This window comes from Triplophysa dalaica, chromosome 9, assembly GCF_015846415.1.
Source record: "Triplophysa dalaica isolate WHDGS20190420 chromosome 9, ASM1584641v1, whole genome shotgun sequence".
In the NCBI taxonomy this organism is placed as follows: Eukaryota; Metazoa; Chordata; class Actinopteri; order Cypriniformes; family Nemacheilidae; genus Triplophysa; species Triplophysa dalaica.
Genome location: NC_079550.1, coordinates 5231945 through 5248711, shown reverse-complemented (window position 1 = coordinate 5248711; position 16767 = coordinate 5231945). Strand labels below are relative to the sequence as shown.

General features: G+C 35.5%; 1 protein-coding gene across 1 annotated transcript in view; it reads right to left on the bottom strand.

Moving 5' to 3' along the window:
- Positions 1-302: 302 nt before the first annotated feature.
- The window catches only part of mre11a (MRE11 homolog A, double strand break repair nuclease), a 36528-nt gene continuing 20063 nt past the window's right edge, over positions 303-16767 (bottom strand). The window contains exons 11-20 of the mRNA XM_056757585.1: positions 16048-16177; positions 15710-15813; positions 14408-14581; positions 10050-10109; positions 9586-9766; positions 6520-6606; positions 5808-5869; positions 1956-2023; positions 1450-1537; positions 303-606 (exon numbers count right to left, since the gene is read on the bottom strand). Coding sequence (XP_056613563.1) covers positions 568-606; positions 1450-1537; positions 1956-2023; positions 5808-5869; positions 6520-6606; positions 9586-9766; positions 10050-10109; positions 14408-14581; positions 15710-15813; positions 16048-16177 — 993 coding nt within the window. The 3' untranslated portion in view covers positions 303-567. The remainder of the gene's footprint in view (positions 607-1449; positions 1538-1955; positions 2024-5807; positions 5870-6519; positions 6607-9585; positions 9767-10049; positions 10110-14407; positions 14582-15709; positions 15814-16047; positions 16178-16767) is intronic.

Here is a 16767-nt window from a genome sequence, read left to right as displayed (position 1 = left end):
TATGATTATCTATCGACTGATTGTGTGAAAAATTGCTTTTATTGAACGATACCGATTATTGACCGACATATCGATGCATCTCTACTTTATATTATTAATATTTATCATATGAAATAGCATAAGAGAGATTTATTTTCATTGTTAGCTTTTTTACTTTTGCTGTCACACCATAGCACAAATTTGCTTATCAGTATTTTATATTGTTTTGATCATGTAGCTCATCTGTAAATAACCTGTGGAGAGGAAAAATACTGGAAGAGGAAACCATTGTGAGAATTTCTGTAAAAGTAGACAAAAGGAAAAAGGGACAGTCTGTGCTTTTAATGTCAAGAAAGATAATCTTAAAAAACACTTTTGCTCTGATCAACAAATGAACGCATGAATAAAACCCTGGGACGATGTTCTTTACTATAAACGACAACATTGTTTAACTCACATTGAAAAAGTTTTTTAATTCTAAACATATGGTCAAGTTAATCATAAACTTAAAAGTATGTTATTCAAATCTCTGAACAAACGGCAATATGAACAGCATTAGTGAAGAGAAGGTATTGGAATTCAGTCATCTCATCTCTGTCGTCTTGAGCCCTTAAACGGATCAAACTCCTGCATGGACGAAAGAGAGTAGTGATCAAGAAAATAAATGACTGAGGATGGACTATGTTACAAAGTAAATGAATTTCTACAGACCTGAGGCTCATTCACACTAAGGTTGATAACTATAATTACAAATCATCTTAAATTTAAGAGAATAGAGTCCACACAAAACAATAACAATACCAGAATCTCACAAATGAAAAATTAAGGAGCATTCCAAATGTTCATGTATCATCATTTCTAGATGTATTGTGTCCATTTCAGTCCAATGTCTGATGAATTTCGACAAAATCAAACCTCAATGAGGTTGAGAAAGTCATCCAACAGCAATGTGAAAGACTGACAACATGACAAGACACATGAAAACTAAGGTGATACAAATCAAGGTTATCACATAAAAAAATGTGTTGAACCTTTTCTAAATACGTGTAGAAATATGACTGTTGTATTGCTTAAAAGTGAATATGAACTTTGCAGTATTTGAGTCTGAAAAAAACCCAGAGCATTTTTTTTGTTATTTTCACCCGTTTCTCCAGTTTTCATTTTATATTATTACATAGAAACAATATTTTATTCGAAATTTGGAGGAAATTTTGTTATTAATTCACAGAATTAAATGAAAATGATCACTTTACCTCAACACAAACCTATAAATAGAACAATTAACACCAGAAAATGTGTCTCTGAAATGATCTCTACATGTTTTCCCTGGCTTTATAATATGTGAAACCGCAACGCACAAGTTAAGAACAAACATCTTTATGGTTATCATTCTTGGTGTGAACAAGCCTTCACTTCTACATTATTCTAAATATGTTGGTAGTAGCAATAGAAAGTGGATGTTAACCGGACCTCATCATCGCTGTCATCAAAGCACACTCCTTTAAAAGACTGACTTTGGCTCTGGGAACCTCTTCCTCTGGAGCCTAATGAAGATGTCCTATAAGTTCGACGGAGACAAATACATACATGTCATGCTTAAAATGAGATACTTTTGATAAATTCAGTAGACATTTTAATAAATACTCAGACTGCAGTTTGCTACATTGATATCATATAACCAATACTCCAGCTTTATTTCAGAAGTCTCCAACTGTCACCTCAAAAACAGATGATTATTTGGCATTTCTGTCGACTTTCTCAGTTTTTTGGCAGTCCATCATTTAAATGAAATGTAAAAAATGTGGTGAAATTGTATACACAATAGTTTTTAAACCGACTTCAATTTTGTGTCTTCCACTACAGAGGTCCTGATCACCAAACGAATAAACATCATGAGACTTCAAAGATGCATCCTATGTATAAATCAATCAAAATTCTCTTACATTGCAAATGAATATATGAAAACAACCACTTACTTATGTGTGGCCAGAGAAGCCTTGCCAAATGATACGATGTCATCTGAGTCACTGTCCTCTATAGTGATCTGAAGAGGAGATTCCAGACAAAAGAAAATTAAAGCAAATTACATGTGAGAAGGCCAAGACCACTTCCTCCATCCCTCTGTACGGTGAACTATAAACCCGCTCTCAGTCTCTTCCTTTCATGTCAACCTCTATTAAAAAGTAAGGCATGAATGCAAATGGATCCTTCTATAGAAAAACATAGAATAAAGGGAAAATAATTGACATGTAGCTCCTGGAAACCGCCTCTTGTTATAAAGAGTTCAGGACACGACTAATGCTCGCGAATGACTGTACTTATGTACAACACAAACCAGATTTTCACTACTCAATTCGACCAAAGTGTCATAATGCTGCAAAAAAAATTCACAACAATAGCATTGAAATATCTTTTTAAATGTTATATTCATATTTAGTTCTGCTGAAAACAAATATAGGGAGGTAGAGAGAGAGAGTTTGTAAGAGTAACTGGCTCTTAAGGCAAAATGTTTAACGGGTTCAAAATAATTAACATGATCATGTTTTTTAACACCGTTAGAGCACCGTTTTTGTCAATACCTGTGTATATTGCCACCCCTACATTTCAGAGATTTGTAGAACCGAAACTGGACAGCCTTCTGATAGGAACCACAATACTATGTTAACTAACAAATCTAATGCTGCGTTCACACCAAACGTGAATAAAGAGATTTGCCCGAAGTCAATACAAAGATGCGAATCGGCCTGCGCGATGACACATTTCAGCGTGAAGCCCCTCCCCATCGCCCAATGTTTTGTGCGCCAAAATAAATTATTCCCGTGAGTAATAAAGAGCAAGGAACGCCATTGTGTTCGTTTGGTGTGAACACAGCATTAGCCTAAACTCAATTATCAGAACCCATGGCATACAAACGGAGGAACTTTTCATTTTATTTCTACTGTATACCACTTTCCACAGTCTTAAATCATTCCTGCAAAGCTGCTAAAGTGATGAAGTGAAAGCTGCAAATGTTAAACTGTTGCCATGCCGACCCAATTCAGTAATCCTTACAGGAGTGTCAATTCAATACAATTTTATTTCTATACTGCTCTTCAAAATGTGTGACGCTAAAGCGGCATATCCTTAAATCCCAAGTGGCAAAAAACCTTCATAATTTCTTTTATCCAACAAATATACCCATCAACCCCTGCCAGAAAGGAGCTCAACGGCCTTTGCAGAAGCAACTTTGTCTTGACTTTGATAGTTATGAATACCTCAGAATTAGATTGAGAGACTTTAACCTGAATTTCACATACTGGGTAACCGAAACGGTTTTGTACTTGGAATAAGTCTGTACATGTATCAGCTACGTAGGGGATTTACGACCACATTGTGTGATCTGCAGTGAACAAAGCCTTAAACCGTTTAAAATGCGAGGATGCGCACAAAACCACTTGATGTTTTCTAGTGAAAACGGCAGGAGCTGAAAACTGAGGATGTGCTGGTGTTTCCTGAAGAACAAGTACAGCCCTGCTCCTCATTTCATCTCATCATCTATCCACACTCAACCATCCCACTGAGTGAACCGTCAAACGTCAATGTTATGGCATTTTCAAATATATTGTCAGAATTTTGCAAATGTTGCAAAAACACATGCATATACAATTTAAATTTGATTACAAATATTCTTGCATGAACCTATAAATGGACTCTAAACTGGACAATTACCCCCAAAAAGAAATTCTGTCATCATTTACATGCCCGCATATCACTCCAGACCTGCACAACACAAAAGAAGATATTTTGAAGAATGGCCTATTCACTTTTATTGACGGACACAAAACCAATGCAAGTCAATGGGTCACACCGTTGTTCGGTGTCATTCTTCAAAATATCTTCTTTTGTGTTTGCAGAAGAAAGAAAGTCAAGTTTTGAAATGACACAAGAGGGTGAATGAATGGGGGGCTTTTTACCGGTAGTGTTTTTATTCACTTAATTCTCTGAACCAGCTACACTGATCTATTTGACATGGCTTTGTAGTTTAGGATTGAAGGAACGTGTGCTTTTTATTAACTAGTCAGCAATGAGCATTAAAGTTAAATCTCCAAAGACCCTGCGCCGATGTGATCATTTAGCCTATAATCTTCAGGTTCAAAAGAAGAGATCAAAAAACTCATTTTCATGATGCACGTCATCCGACTGATCCACAGGTATAAAAAATTTACTGCATGTAGGCAATGAGTTGCATGTCTGAATAATCCAACGTTTTTCTCTGAGAAAACGTATTAAATAGCAACAGCACAGACTTGAATAACATTTATTAAAGAAAACTTCAATGTTAAATCAAAAATGAGTTAATGTTGGATAGCAAAAATCCCCTTTGAAGCTCATGTTGTCTTATAGTATTTTTATCTTAACTTGTGCCTCTTTTAAAATGTAAATTAGATCCGATTCATGTTCAGTAAACTAGCTAGTATTGTAAAGTACTATTCAATTGACCAATATCGATATCGGAACCGCTGTTTGTTCAAATCGGTATCGGTCCAAAAATCCTAAACTGTATCCCTAATTCTTCATTTTCATGTAAAATTGTGGTGTTTATGAAGTGATTTATTTTTGCGAGTCAGTTTTTCATTTGTGTTCCCTCATATCTTGCATCTAATCAAAGTCAGAAACTTCTTAAACAACATCTCTTCTCTGTAGCCTATATATATCTCGGCCTGAGGGCGGGACTATACTGACTGTCCAATGGCCAGGCTTCCAACAATCTAATTCATTCTCAAATCTCTCTCAGCTGTAATATTGCTTTTTTCCATCAATTGACTCTGAAAAGACCAATGTGTGTGCAACCACTAAACAGCAGTGTTTGACGCATGATTTTTTTCCTTAAGTTAAACAAATAAAACACGCTGCCTATGCTAAAACCGTACACCCATAATTCCACCTCTGCCTCGATTTCACAGGTCAGCTACATCACAGCGTGGATTGGCCAGACTGGGTTAAATTTTTTTACCCATTTCTTTAAATGTTTAAATTTCTGTTGTGCAATTTTGAGCGATTGCTCAAAACTTGTGTGCATATACAATATGTGCAGAAATAATAATAAAAAATATGCATGATAATAAAATAGTGTTAAAAGTAATTGGCTGGCGAATCGTTTTTTCAGCGATTGGTCCATCAAATGGCCTTGATTTGATGCCTAAACTTTTCAAGTGAATACATAACAGAGTTGACCAAAAAAAAACAAGACATGGGAGTCATGGCTGCGTGGGTTTTAACATAACGGGTGTGGTTTGTGCTTAACTGTGCTTAACGCCCGTGTATCTTAAATATAACAATTCAATTCCTGAAAACAGTCTAGTGAGCCAGACTTGAATTTAAAGGCACAGCAATGTTCTGTGCAGCTAAACAAGCTGACATCAATGAGTTCGTACGCGAGAAACACACTAAGAAAATTACTTTCTTTGAATTTGGTGTTTGCTTCAAGCAAATTAGATGCGAAAAATAAGGGGGATGCGGGAAAAGAGAGTGTGTTGCTGGAAGTACAAAGAATGAGATTTGGGCACTGCAAGGTTTGATCTGAATAAGATTATCAAATGCGAGCCAGATCAAACCCTTGAGAAAAGAGATGATGAAATGCTCAAAGATTTTCGTCTTTAGAAAAGAAGCTAAATTTACCCGATTTTATTCTAAAAAGATTGAATAGCAGAGAAAGTAGCGTGTGTTTTTATCAGCAAGAGAGGAAGTGTTCATCTATCTTTGTACAACCCTGTGTGTAATCAAAACACACCAAAAATACATTTTTAACACCATCCAAGACATACAGACATACATTTAAGAGCATGTACCTCTTCAGCATAGGGCTTTGGCATACTCGCACGTGAGCTCCTTTGAGTCGGAGCCTGGAAGGCTGTGGATAAAGAAAAATACACACGGTAAACAAAAGCAATATTTTTATGTGAACTGATTCATTTTATGACGGATGATATTGATTTAGCACTTAAAACACCATGACAGGAGTCGAAACAAAGCCGTGGCTCACAGCACTGACATCTTCCCTTTCAGATACGTGAAACAAAACTCCAGGCTAACATAAGAATAAAAGAAGAAGCACAGGAAAGTGAAAAGAGGGGAAAGCTATCAAAAGTCTATTCGTAGAAAAGTTTACATAACCCCCCCATCATTTCCATCAGAGGACTGTCAAGGTAAGAAAAACCACATGCAAAACCCACTTTTATCCGAAGTGATATGGGGTGCATTCATTCTACATACTTTGTTTGTATCAGTATGTGTGGATGAGTCATACGTTTGACCTCTGAACTAATGAAATATTGTGACAAGCGAGGTCACGAAAAACTTGAGAGACTTTAAAGCGGGCGTAACACACAGGGTTTCTGCCAATCTCATATTAATCTTGAGTACCTATAGAGTAGTATTGCATACTTCGTATCTATGAAGAGTATTTAGTTTGATCACATTTATAAAAGAAAGATACAGCTGTACGATTACTTTCTAGTTAGTTTATACGTTCTAAAAATATGTTTTTTGTTATTATCTTACATTCCATTATTGATTTGGTTTTCACTGGACTTGAGAGAGTTTTCTGTCCACGTCCACGTCCGCCCCGGCCCGACTGAGAGGCAGCACCTAAAGAACAGAGCGAAGGTGTTGACAGAAGAACTGCGATCATTATATGTGTACAGCAGAGCTACAAGTGGGAACAAACATGTTATATAAAGAAACGTTCTGTGTGATCAGGGCCTTATACTGCTGCACATAAGAAAGCCCCAATATCTAAACGTCAAGGACTAGAAAAGGAGGTTAAAAGACCAGAACGCCTCCATTGTAGGGCTGTCAAACGATTCATCATGACTTATTGCTTGCAAAATAAACGTTTATTACTTTTTATTTATTGATTTACATAAAATAAGCGTGTGATCTATGTATACTGGTGAGAACACCAAGAAAATTCCAGATAAACTGTTAAAATAAATAATAATTATGTATATACAAATACACAAACATACATGTATAGTTGTAAGAATTTATTTTATTATATAAATATGAAATAATTATAGAAACGTATATACACATATTTCTTAAATATATACATGTATGTGTGTCTATTTATATGATGTTTTATAAACAAGGTTCAGGAGTAGCACGAGCATATAATTAACACGGCTGGCTTTCAATAATCAATCACCCAATATCAGTATCCGCCTATAAAAGACGCCTGACCCTTATTGTCCCGGATCTCTCGCAAACCCTCCTTCATCCCATCATTTGACAGCCCTACGCCATAGTACAACTCCCACTCCAGTTAACTGGTCTGCTTCATGCCATGCTTGGGCCAAACATCATCTCTAATCATATCAAAAAAAGGTTATTTCTTTCTAAACAATATTTAGAAGACTGTTAGCATATCAGATTAAACAGAAATCCGATTCTTTACTCATAAACGAAACAATACAAACCTATTATATGAATTGCTTTATTACTCACTGCACAGTGCCTAACAATTCCAATTTCAAACTTAACTCGCATTTATACTTCAGAGGACCAGCTGGTTTTCCGTTAATGTTGCAGAAGATTGGTCTTTCAGCCTGGAATTTCTCAAGTATCTTACCTTTTTCAAAGGGCACCCTAAAGACTTTGCAGCAGATTGTGGAGCAATGTAAAGTTCCCAAGTCTAGTTTTTACAAATATGTTCAACTGCGGCACTTTTTAATCCAAAGATAGACAAAGACGAGCTGAGAACCAGAACAAAAGAGATTGAAGACCTTTTACTGAATCCAATCTATTTTATAAGGGTCCATATCAAATGCATATGACACTTTGTGTAGTAATTCCACTCCTGCTCTGCCGGGTGTCTGGGAGAAAGACATTGGTCAAACCATTGAAGGTAATGACTGGGCTGTCGTATGCGATAATATATGTTCCTGCAATGTTCTTCGCATAGGATCCAAGAGGTCAACTTTACATCTTACACTTTATGGGCCCTATTTTCCCGATCTAAGCTCATGGGGTCTAAAGAGCAGGGCGCAAGTGCCCTCTTAATGACTTATGGGTGTCTTTTGGGGTTAATGGTCTAAGAAAACCAATCTGAGCCTCATCTCTCATTCCCTTTAAGAGCCAGTTGCACTCGTGACATGGTGGATTCACTATTTACACGGCAGGCTTTGCAAAAGAGCAAAGACTGGAGTCTTCTACAGAGAGGAAAGGAATCTACAGGAAAAGCCGGATTTTTATCTGTATGTCAATATCATTGTACTCCATTTATTTTTATATTTGGCTTGTTTGTGTGCTGCTGCGATTTCCTCTGAGTAATAAAAGTAATTTTTCAGTTCCTCAAAATAGCAACGCTGACCAACAATGCGCCTGAAAACACGTCTTTTTTAGACCAACAATAGGTGGACAAATGAGCACAAATGCATTTGCTATTTAAACAACGCAGCACAGGACGGGAAAACGAGAACTGCGTAGGCTGAAACTAGCAAAAACACTTACTTGCACCGCATTGCGTCGGCTGTATGATAGGGCCCTATATCTTACACTAATGGGTATAAAGTGATACTTCACCCAAAAATGAAAACGCTGTCATCATTTACTCACCTTTAAGTTGTTCCAAAATTTTATAAAATATCTTTCCCCGTGTTCATCACAACAAATACATTTATAAAGATCGGAACAACTCGAAGGTGAGTTTTTTAATGCTACTGGTTAGTGGAAGAAATCAAAGACCTTTTTGGACTGAACATATGATCCCAGCTTTCTACTTATTGAATCTTAATCCAAACAGTCTGTTTAGAAAAGACGCAATACAGTCATTTATTGCCCTGGTATATTTAGCTAAAACATGCATTTTGTAACTTTGGTCTGCATCACAGGCTCTGTCTTTTAAGATGTGGATATCATAGATTCCTACACAGGTTGCCACCTGAAAAACTAACATTTTTTTATTTATTTATTTGGAAGATACATTTATCCAAAACCACTTGCATTGTATAACACTAAACATTTTTATCGGAGTATGATCAACAAATAAAAACATATAGGATTGTTTTTAATCTCCATTAACTTTCTTTTAATTTTGCTTTAAAGATTGTTGTTGTGATATTGTGGGCAAACAATTAAAAAGAAGAAAATTGTCAAATGTTTTCTGCTGTTTTTGGATGTGTGAGATCTGCTGGCATGCGCCTCCGACAAAAACGACATCATCTCTGAAAATCATTTTAAAAACTGCAGCTGGTTCTAATGTCTCTGTGAGTAAACATGAAATGTATATTTTAGGGGGGATTATTTATCCCTCTTTTTTGGGGTTTATCTAATAAATAAATCTAATACTTGTTGCTGAGCAATTTGGTTTGACTGAGGGAAAGTTTAAAACCTTTATATGCGAAATTTTCCATTTCATTTTAATGCTGAACTGATTTGAACTTGGCTACTTGGTATTAAGAAACAGCTACAAAAACTGAAATTCAACCCTGCCTCTAATTCAATTTTCCTCAACACTAGACTTTTCTATAATGTTCCCGACCCCATAAGGTGAAGTAATTACCACGACTCCTTAATTCAAAGAACATCATGTGATTTAGTGGCTCTAGAATAAACACATCATTATACCTCGCGCTCTTCTGCTCGTACTTTGACCTCTTGCTCCTCTAGAGCCCCGCCCTCTACCACGGATTGGAGTAGGAACGGCTTCCTCATCCGTCTCCATGGCAGCAGCATCATCCGATAGATTAAGATCATCATCTCTCACAGGACCACTGCGGTCCCTGTGAGCTTTCGCACGACTGATAGCCTGAAACAGAATGAAGGATCACTTGCTATAAAGGCTGATTTTAAAGATTTATGCAACCGCATTTATTCACTACGACATTGTTTTGCAAATTAGACACAGATAGGATTTATGTATTTCTGTTTGACTAAAGGGATTTGCTCCCCATTTCTTCAAATCACAAGTTCAGTTTATAGCTGATAAATCATGTAGCCACAAGTTGCTATAGTAGAAATGTATGACAGCGAGAAAAATAAGTGAAAACAAAATGCTGTAAAATGAAAGACAACAGAAAATGTGTACAGACCTCTTTTAGTTCCTCATCCTCCTCCGCTGTGTTTTTCCTTGATTCTCGAAATCGTTGAATCTGAGGACACACACGGAGTGAAAGAGACTCAGTAAATTTGCCTGTGTCATTATTAAGGACACTCAATAGCACTGTAATAACACCAATTAATAAAACGTTGGAAGAGCAAAATATCTCAGTTGAGCTAATATTCTTGGTTGGACTTAAATGAGACAACGTGTTATATTAAGCCTGCAAAAATATTAAAAAGAAACATTAAAAGAAGACATATTTTCTAATTCAGTCAACATTCAGAGTGGCTAAAGTTGAACGGACTAATAAACCCAAATTCAGCCAATATACAGCATTACAGAACTGAAATAAAAGTGGTACCCAAAACAAGTTATTATAACCATTATTTTCAAGATTTTATAAACTTAACCTGAATACAGGATGTCCTAATTTTGGTAATAATTGCATGAGAGGATAACTCATTTTTTAAATAGATTAGTTAAGACTAAATGCCATGATTCCATACGCAGGTGGATGTACGACCGTTTATTTGATTCAATGCGATGTGCCTGCCTGAGTAACTTCGCAGGTTACGGGATGCAGCTGAAGCAAGCTTCACCTGAGGTAACTGGCAATAAATCAATATTATTTAACCAAATTTATTGACAAAAACTTAAAATGTTTTCAATGTTTTGTACTGAGAAGAAGGAAGCATCTAGAGGGAACTAGCTCATTGTCACAGGTACTTTCGTCTTTCCCCTTGTTTAATTTAAAACATGTCATTTTAAAAGTTGTATTATTGCTGTTTGTTTTAGGATTTATTTTGGCGTGTAGTGTTATATTTTATTATATATTATCGTGTCCGAAGTGATGGCATGTAGTATGAAATGAATGCTGTCTTTTTCTCAAGCTATGTGACCCTTAATTTTAAAACAACTAACTGAAATCTATCAAACATGTTTGATAAACACAGTAAATGCATTGTTGGAACGTAAGCATGTTGTATGCGTGTTGTGTGTACAAATGTAAAAATCCCCATCTATGATAAAATCATGTGTTTTGAAACAAGATAGTTCGAAATGGTACTTTTTGGGAAGGGGTGAGTCATGTTAAGGGTCAGAGCGTTATTTCACCCCAGGGTAAGTTACAATTCGGAGTATAATAATTAGTTGCAACAATTAACAAATATCTTAAAAGCATTTCAAGCTAATTTTTCGACAACAGGTGCTAAATGGGTCATTGACGCACTACTTCTGGCACGTGACTGTTCCATTTGACTGAATGCAGATTATTCAAAAATGATGTGCTAATTTGTGATGTGAAGTTATGATAATCAAATTATAAATCTTTAAAAAACATAAAACACATAGAATAAATTCTAAAACTTTAACTGAATTTGCTGTAATTAAAAAAATTACAGATTAAAACATTTAAGTTGAAAGACTTAAAAAACTAGTTGAGCAAGCATACTTCTTAATGTTTGAGTCAAGTTTGGGTCAATTTACTAAATAATAATTAGTTGAAACAACTTGAATTGTTTTACAGTGTACTCTCATTTCTGTAACATGGAGATCAACAGATACCAAGATATCCAGACAAAACCACTTTCCAACTATAGTAGGCAAGGAGGGCGAAAAACAGCGACGGTTCATTTTCCTCCTATTAGCCTCACCTTTCAACAGAAGAAAACTAACATATGAAGACAAACTGCAAGTACTGGGGATTTGCATATGTAGCACCCGTCGCTGTATAAAAGTCACAAAAATAACACTCCACTTCAGCTTCTGTGAAATCCAAGCTAAAGTCTCATTTAATTTTAAGAAAATAAGCATCAAAGTTTGATTTCAAGCACTAAACTCACTATGATTTCAATCGTTGATATGATTTTTCTCAAATTTCAAGTTTATATTTTTACACAATGTTCTTTACATTATGTATGCTGCGTTATAAAGATGAGCAAGAGAAAGAAAATTATGCTTTTCAATGAACTGTTTGAACTACTGCACATTTATTGTAACAGTTCACCGAAAAATGAAACTTCTGTCATCATTTACTCACCCTCAAGTTGTTCCAAATCTGCATAAATGTCTTTGTTCTGATGAACACATATAAAGCTATTTGGGGAAAATGCTTGTTACCAATGTATTTTTGGCCAACATTGACTTCAAATTTAAAGAAGATATTTTGAGGAATGTAGGAGATCAAACAGCACTGGAGCACTTTTAACAACCATTGTCATTTTCCCTAGTATTCCCACTCCCTTTCACTGTCATCTCAAATGGATGGGAAACTTGATTCCTTGTGATCTGATCTTTGTAAAGGTGATAGGTGAATCACGTGAAAGTGCTGCCCGTTACCTTACAAGTTTCAAACCTTCAAAATATAATTTGGTGTGATTTTAAAACAACTAATGACACAAGGACAAAGCTATAACAGAAACATTTAAATTATGCTTTAGAGAACAATGCTATAAACTGTGCAGTTTTTAGTGTTTATTTTGGTCACGATGCATTTGTAAATGCATAGAAATTCAGTATCATGATGCTGCCTTGAAGAGCAAAGCTATAGTACATACAGTGCTGTATGCAGAGAAAACTAAGAACAAGAGAAACATCTCTGACTACATAAATTGCTTTATAAAAAGCAACAAGGACAGCAATTGTAGATTAATTCCACAGTACAAACTTGTCAAGGCTCAAACCCAAGGCATTCACTGCCATTTAAATGGATTTCAGGATTTTTTCAGACAGAATTGTACTATTGCTAGACTTCCAGGCAGCGAAACAGGAGACATTCACGCACTGAAGCATAATGTAGAAAAGAATGGCCAGAGATTGCAGCGGACTGGAGATCTCCTGGAGTTAGGGTACACGGCTTAATCCATCAAAAGCATCACAAGCTATCAGGAACTGATTCAGTGCACAGCAGATTTCATCACATTATTCCTTATTTGAATATACACATTCATATTTTATGATTTATTACGTACATTATGTTGGTGTTAAGAAACATTGCTTGCATGTCTAGCTGATGTAAGATCCTGGTTGTCAAATAACTTTCTGCATTTAAATGATGGCAAGGTTTGATGACAAACCTACTGTGAAAAGTTTGAAAGTTCTTTCGATTCTTCCCTTAAGTTTGATCACCATATCAACTCAGTAGTTAAGTCATGTTTTTCATCTTAAACTTTCGTCAAAAGCCAGATCATTCCTATCTTTTAAAGATTTGGAAAAGGTTTGTTCTATCACCTTTCATTCCCTCCAGGTATTTTGTTCTTCTCAAATTCTCCCTGTTAAGGCTCCAAATGGTTCAAAATGCCGCTGCCAGATTTCTCAGGGGTTCGCAAACAATAACTGGCGGCCAGTGGAATACAAAATTGAATTTAAAATTGTTTTATTTGATTTTAAGCCATTGAAAGGTTTGTCCCCCTCCTATTTATCTGATCTTGTTAATGTGAATAGGTTAGACTAGATGTTTGCGATCCTCAAATAGTTTTACACAAATTTACCCAAGATCTGGATTGAAAAAAAAGGCGACCTTGCGTTTGCAGTGGGCATGACTATGGAACAATCTTCCTATAAATGTAAGATCTGTATCCTCCATCCATGATTTCAAATCCAAGTTAAAATCTCATTTGTTTATCTGTGCTTTTAATTCATCGTAACTATAGTTTTATTCTTAACAAGTGTTGTAATTTATTCGTTTTGTATTATGGTTGTCTTATGTTATTTTTACTTCATCATTTTTTTATTTATTTGTATTTTTTAACATTTTTGTAAAAGTGCACCGTGAAGTTTGCTCAATTGCTGAGCAAGTGGCGTATAAAGGTTCTTCTGTGAATGATCCTTTGTGTCTAAATGTAGTTTCACGAAACCATCCGTAAATAGTTTTTCAAGGCTCAAAAAGCTTATATCAAGTCTTTGATAGTGTCTCAATATGTTTTGGCCCTGAAACCACTGATGATAAACATATAGATCAGGAGCACAGAAACTATCATAAAAAACATAATTGTGTTCTTTAGCTTAGATAAAGCACAAGTTTAACATAGAAATGAATTACTTATGTATTTATTGCTTTTTTCTGCTGAAATTGTTATTACCATAAGGCATCCCAATGAGAATTATACGTCGTAAAATAAACAGCAAAATTTTAATATTCTGAAAAAACAATTGTATGCACTACAAGATTTTCTTTTTTAGCAAAACAAGCTAGAGAATTGACCATTTTTAATGGTTATGGTAATGAGACATTTTTGTAAATAAAAAATCAAAACTGACGGTAAAAAAACATTATTTAATGCTTTTGAACGTGTTATCTGTCATTTTTAATGAATAAAAATGAACTTTGTTGATTTTATGTCCTCTTACCTCCTCATCGATCTTCTCCTCTGTGGCCTCCACTCGTCGTTCTCGCAGGTAGCGCTGCGATTTCTCCAGTTGGTATTTTATGAGTTCTTCGATGGCATCTTTTTCTTCCTTATCCACAAACTCTTGCACTGCCTTCCCCATGCCTTGCTCCGTCAACAGAGACAACTGCACATTCTGCACACACAAACACATTAAAAATCAACAAATATGACCTGTGTACCCATCTAACATATCGACAACCCTTAACTCAATGCAGAGCGGTTTGGAGGTCACGAAAATGATGTAGCTGTTTAATATTACGAAGCAATTATAACTGCAAGTGATTTTTTTCCAGATAGGTTCCCAGTCCTGATTAAAATAATAATATACCTAAATTAAATATACTTTGTTCGAATAATTGACATTCCCTGACAATACAACGTAGCATTTATTGCAGTTACGTTTCATCAGTGTACATTGCATACAGAAAAACATGTCTTTAATATATGATGTATGTAAAGCTGCCTTGCAACAATGAAAATTGTGAGAAGCGCTATAGAATTTCTTTTAATTGTAAATTGAATATTTATATGATTATGGACAAAGAGAAGACATGTCAGGACTTACTCTTTATTCACATGTTTTATGAGGCTTTAACGTTGGCAGTTTAGTTTGAAGAATGGCCAAATATTTGTATAAAAGCATCCAAAAGATTGTTCTGAATGGAAAGACTTAATCTTGTGCTCAAGCAACGGCATAAAACGCTTTCAAAACAGAGCCTTGTTCTTTCTCGCCTCAAATAGTTTTTTCTCACAAAACACCTCCCTTCTCTACGGTACAAAAAAACATTTACTTAAATATCCATTAGAACAAAAGGGTCAGAGAAGGCTTTTAAAGTAAAAGCAGAAGCACTAGAATAAAGACTTCAAAGCTTTTATGGATTAGCAATTTCATTTCAAATAAGCACATCGGTCAGAAAAATAGAATAGACACACACAGACTTGATCTCCCTCTCTTTCTGATACACAGGTTTGATCAATGAAATCTCACAAATATCTGAAATAGCGTCATTATAGCAGTCAGCAAAAACTTCAAACAAGGAATCTGTGTTTATAATAATGATTTTTAATTGGAGCTGTCGGGTGGGATTTCTGGGAAAATGGCAGTTTGACATCTTTGATTAATAAGTTTGTAAAGTAACGGCCATGGCGATAGAAAGGCAAAAGTTACTGATGGCAGTTTGAAGCATGATATTTTAGTCTTGACTGAGAGAACTGTTCATGATGGCGCTGTATCCATTATAAACCCAAACAACATACTAACCTTCTCAGCAGTCTGGAAGTACTCCTTCACAAGATCTTCCACTCTCAGCTGTAAAACCTCCGAGGCAGGACGAGAGAGTAATGATTCAAAATCCATCCCTTCTTCTGCAGGACACACAAAGTTTAATTTGAACATTTGCGTTGGCATGTTCATTCATGCCGTCACGATTAAGAACTTAACGTTTGGAAGATGTGATTTTTTACTGAAGCTGAGGGTTGTCATGACCAATGCATAAAATTGTCATCTCATTACTACATCAGGGTTTTTTTTTCAATAATTGTCTGTCGTTGTACTCTTTGTGCATGCTGTTGTGCAGTGTACAAGTATGTGTGGCTTGCCTTTAACGTTGTCTTTGGCTTCTCTGTGTCTAATAAAATGCAGGATATCTTTAGGGTTTGCCACCCGATCGACAAATTTTTGACAGAAGCGCATTGTATTAAAAGCTTCAAAACCCCCGCTATAATCCACCTGAGGCACATGAAAGAGAGATGAACATGAAACAGGGAAATTATGAATTTTAAAAAGCAATTGAGTCCCTAATATGACATTTGTAGATTTTTACTTTCAAGGGAAATTCTGCAAGTCACTCCAAACCTGTATGACTTTCTTTCTTTTGCAGAACACAAAAGAAGACATTTTGAAGAAGGTTGTTAACCAAACAACACTTGACCCCATTGACTTCCATTGTATGATCAAAAAAACCACTGCGACATTTCTCAAAATATCTGGGGATTCTCACAAAATCGTGGTTCCAAGATGTCAAACATGACTTTCTTAAAAACACTTGCATTAACACTTTTCCTTTTTATTAATAAGAAAGATATGGCATGTTTAAAAGCATTCATTTCAAAATGTTTACTGACAGTTTAACACAATTTTGAACATTTTTACAAAACGTTCTCATTACCGTTACCTTTTAAAGCTGTCAATCCCATTCTATGTTTTGCAAAAAAAAAAAACATGATGCTTGCATGTTTTTATAAATCATATATTATACGCCAATACGGAAGTATTTTTTAATTGAAAACTGTACATGTAACATTTTTTAAATGCGGTAA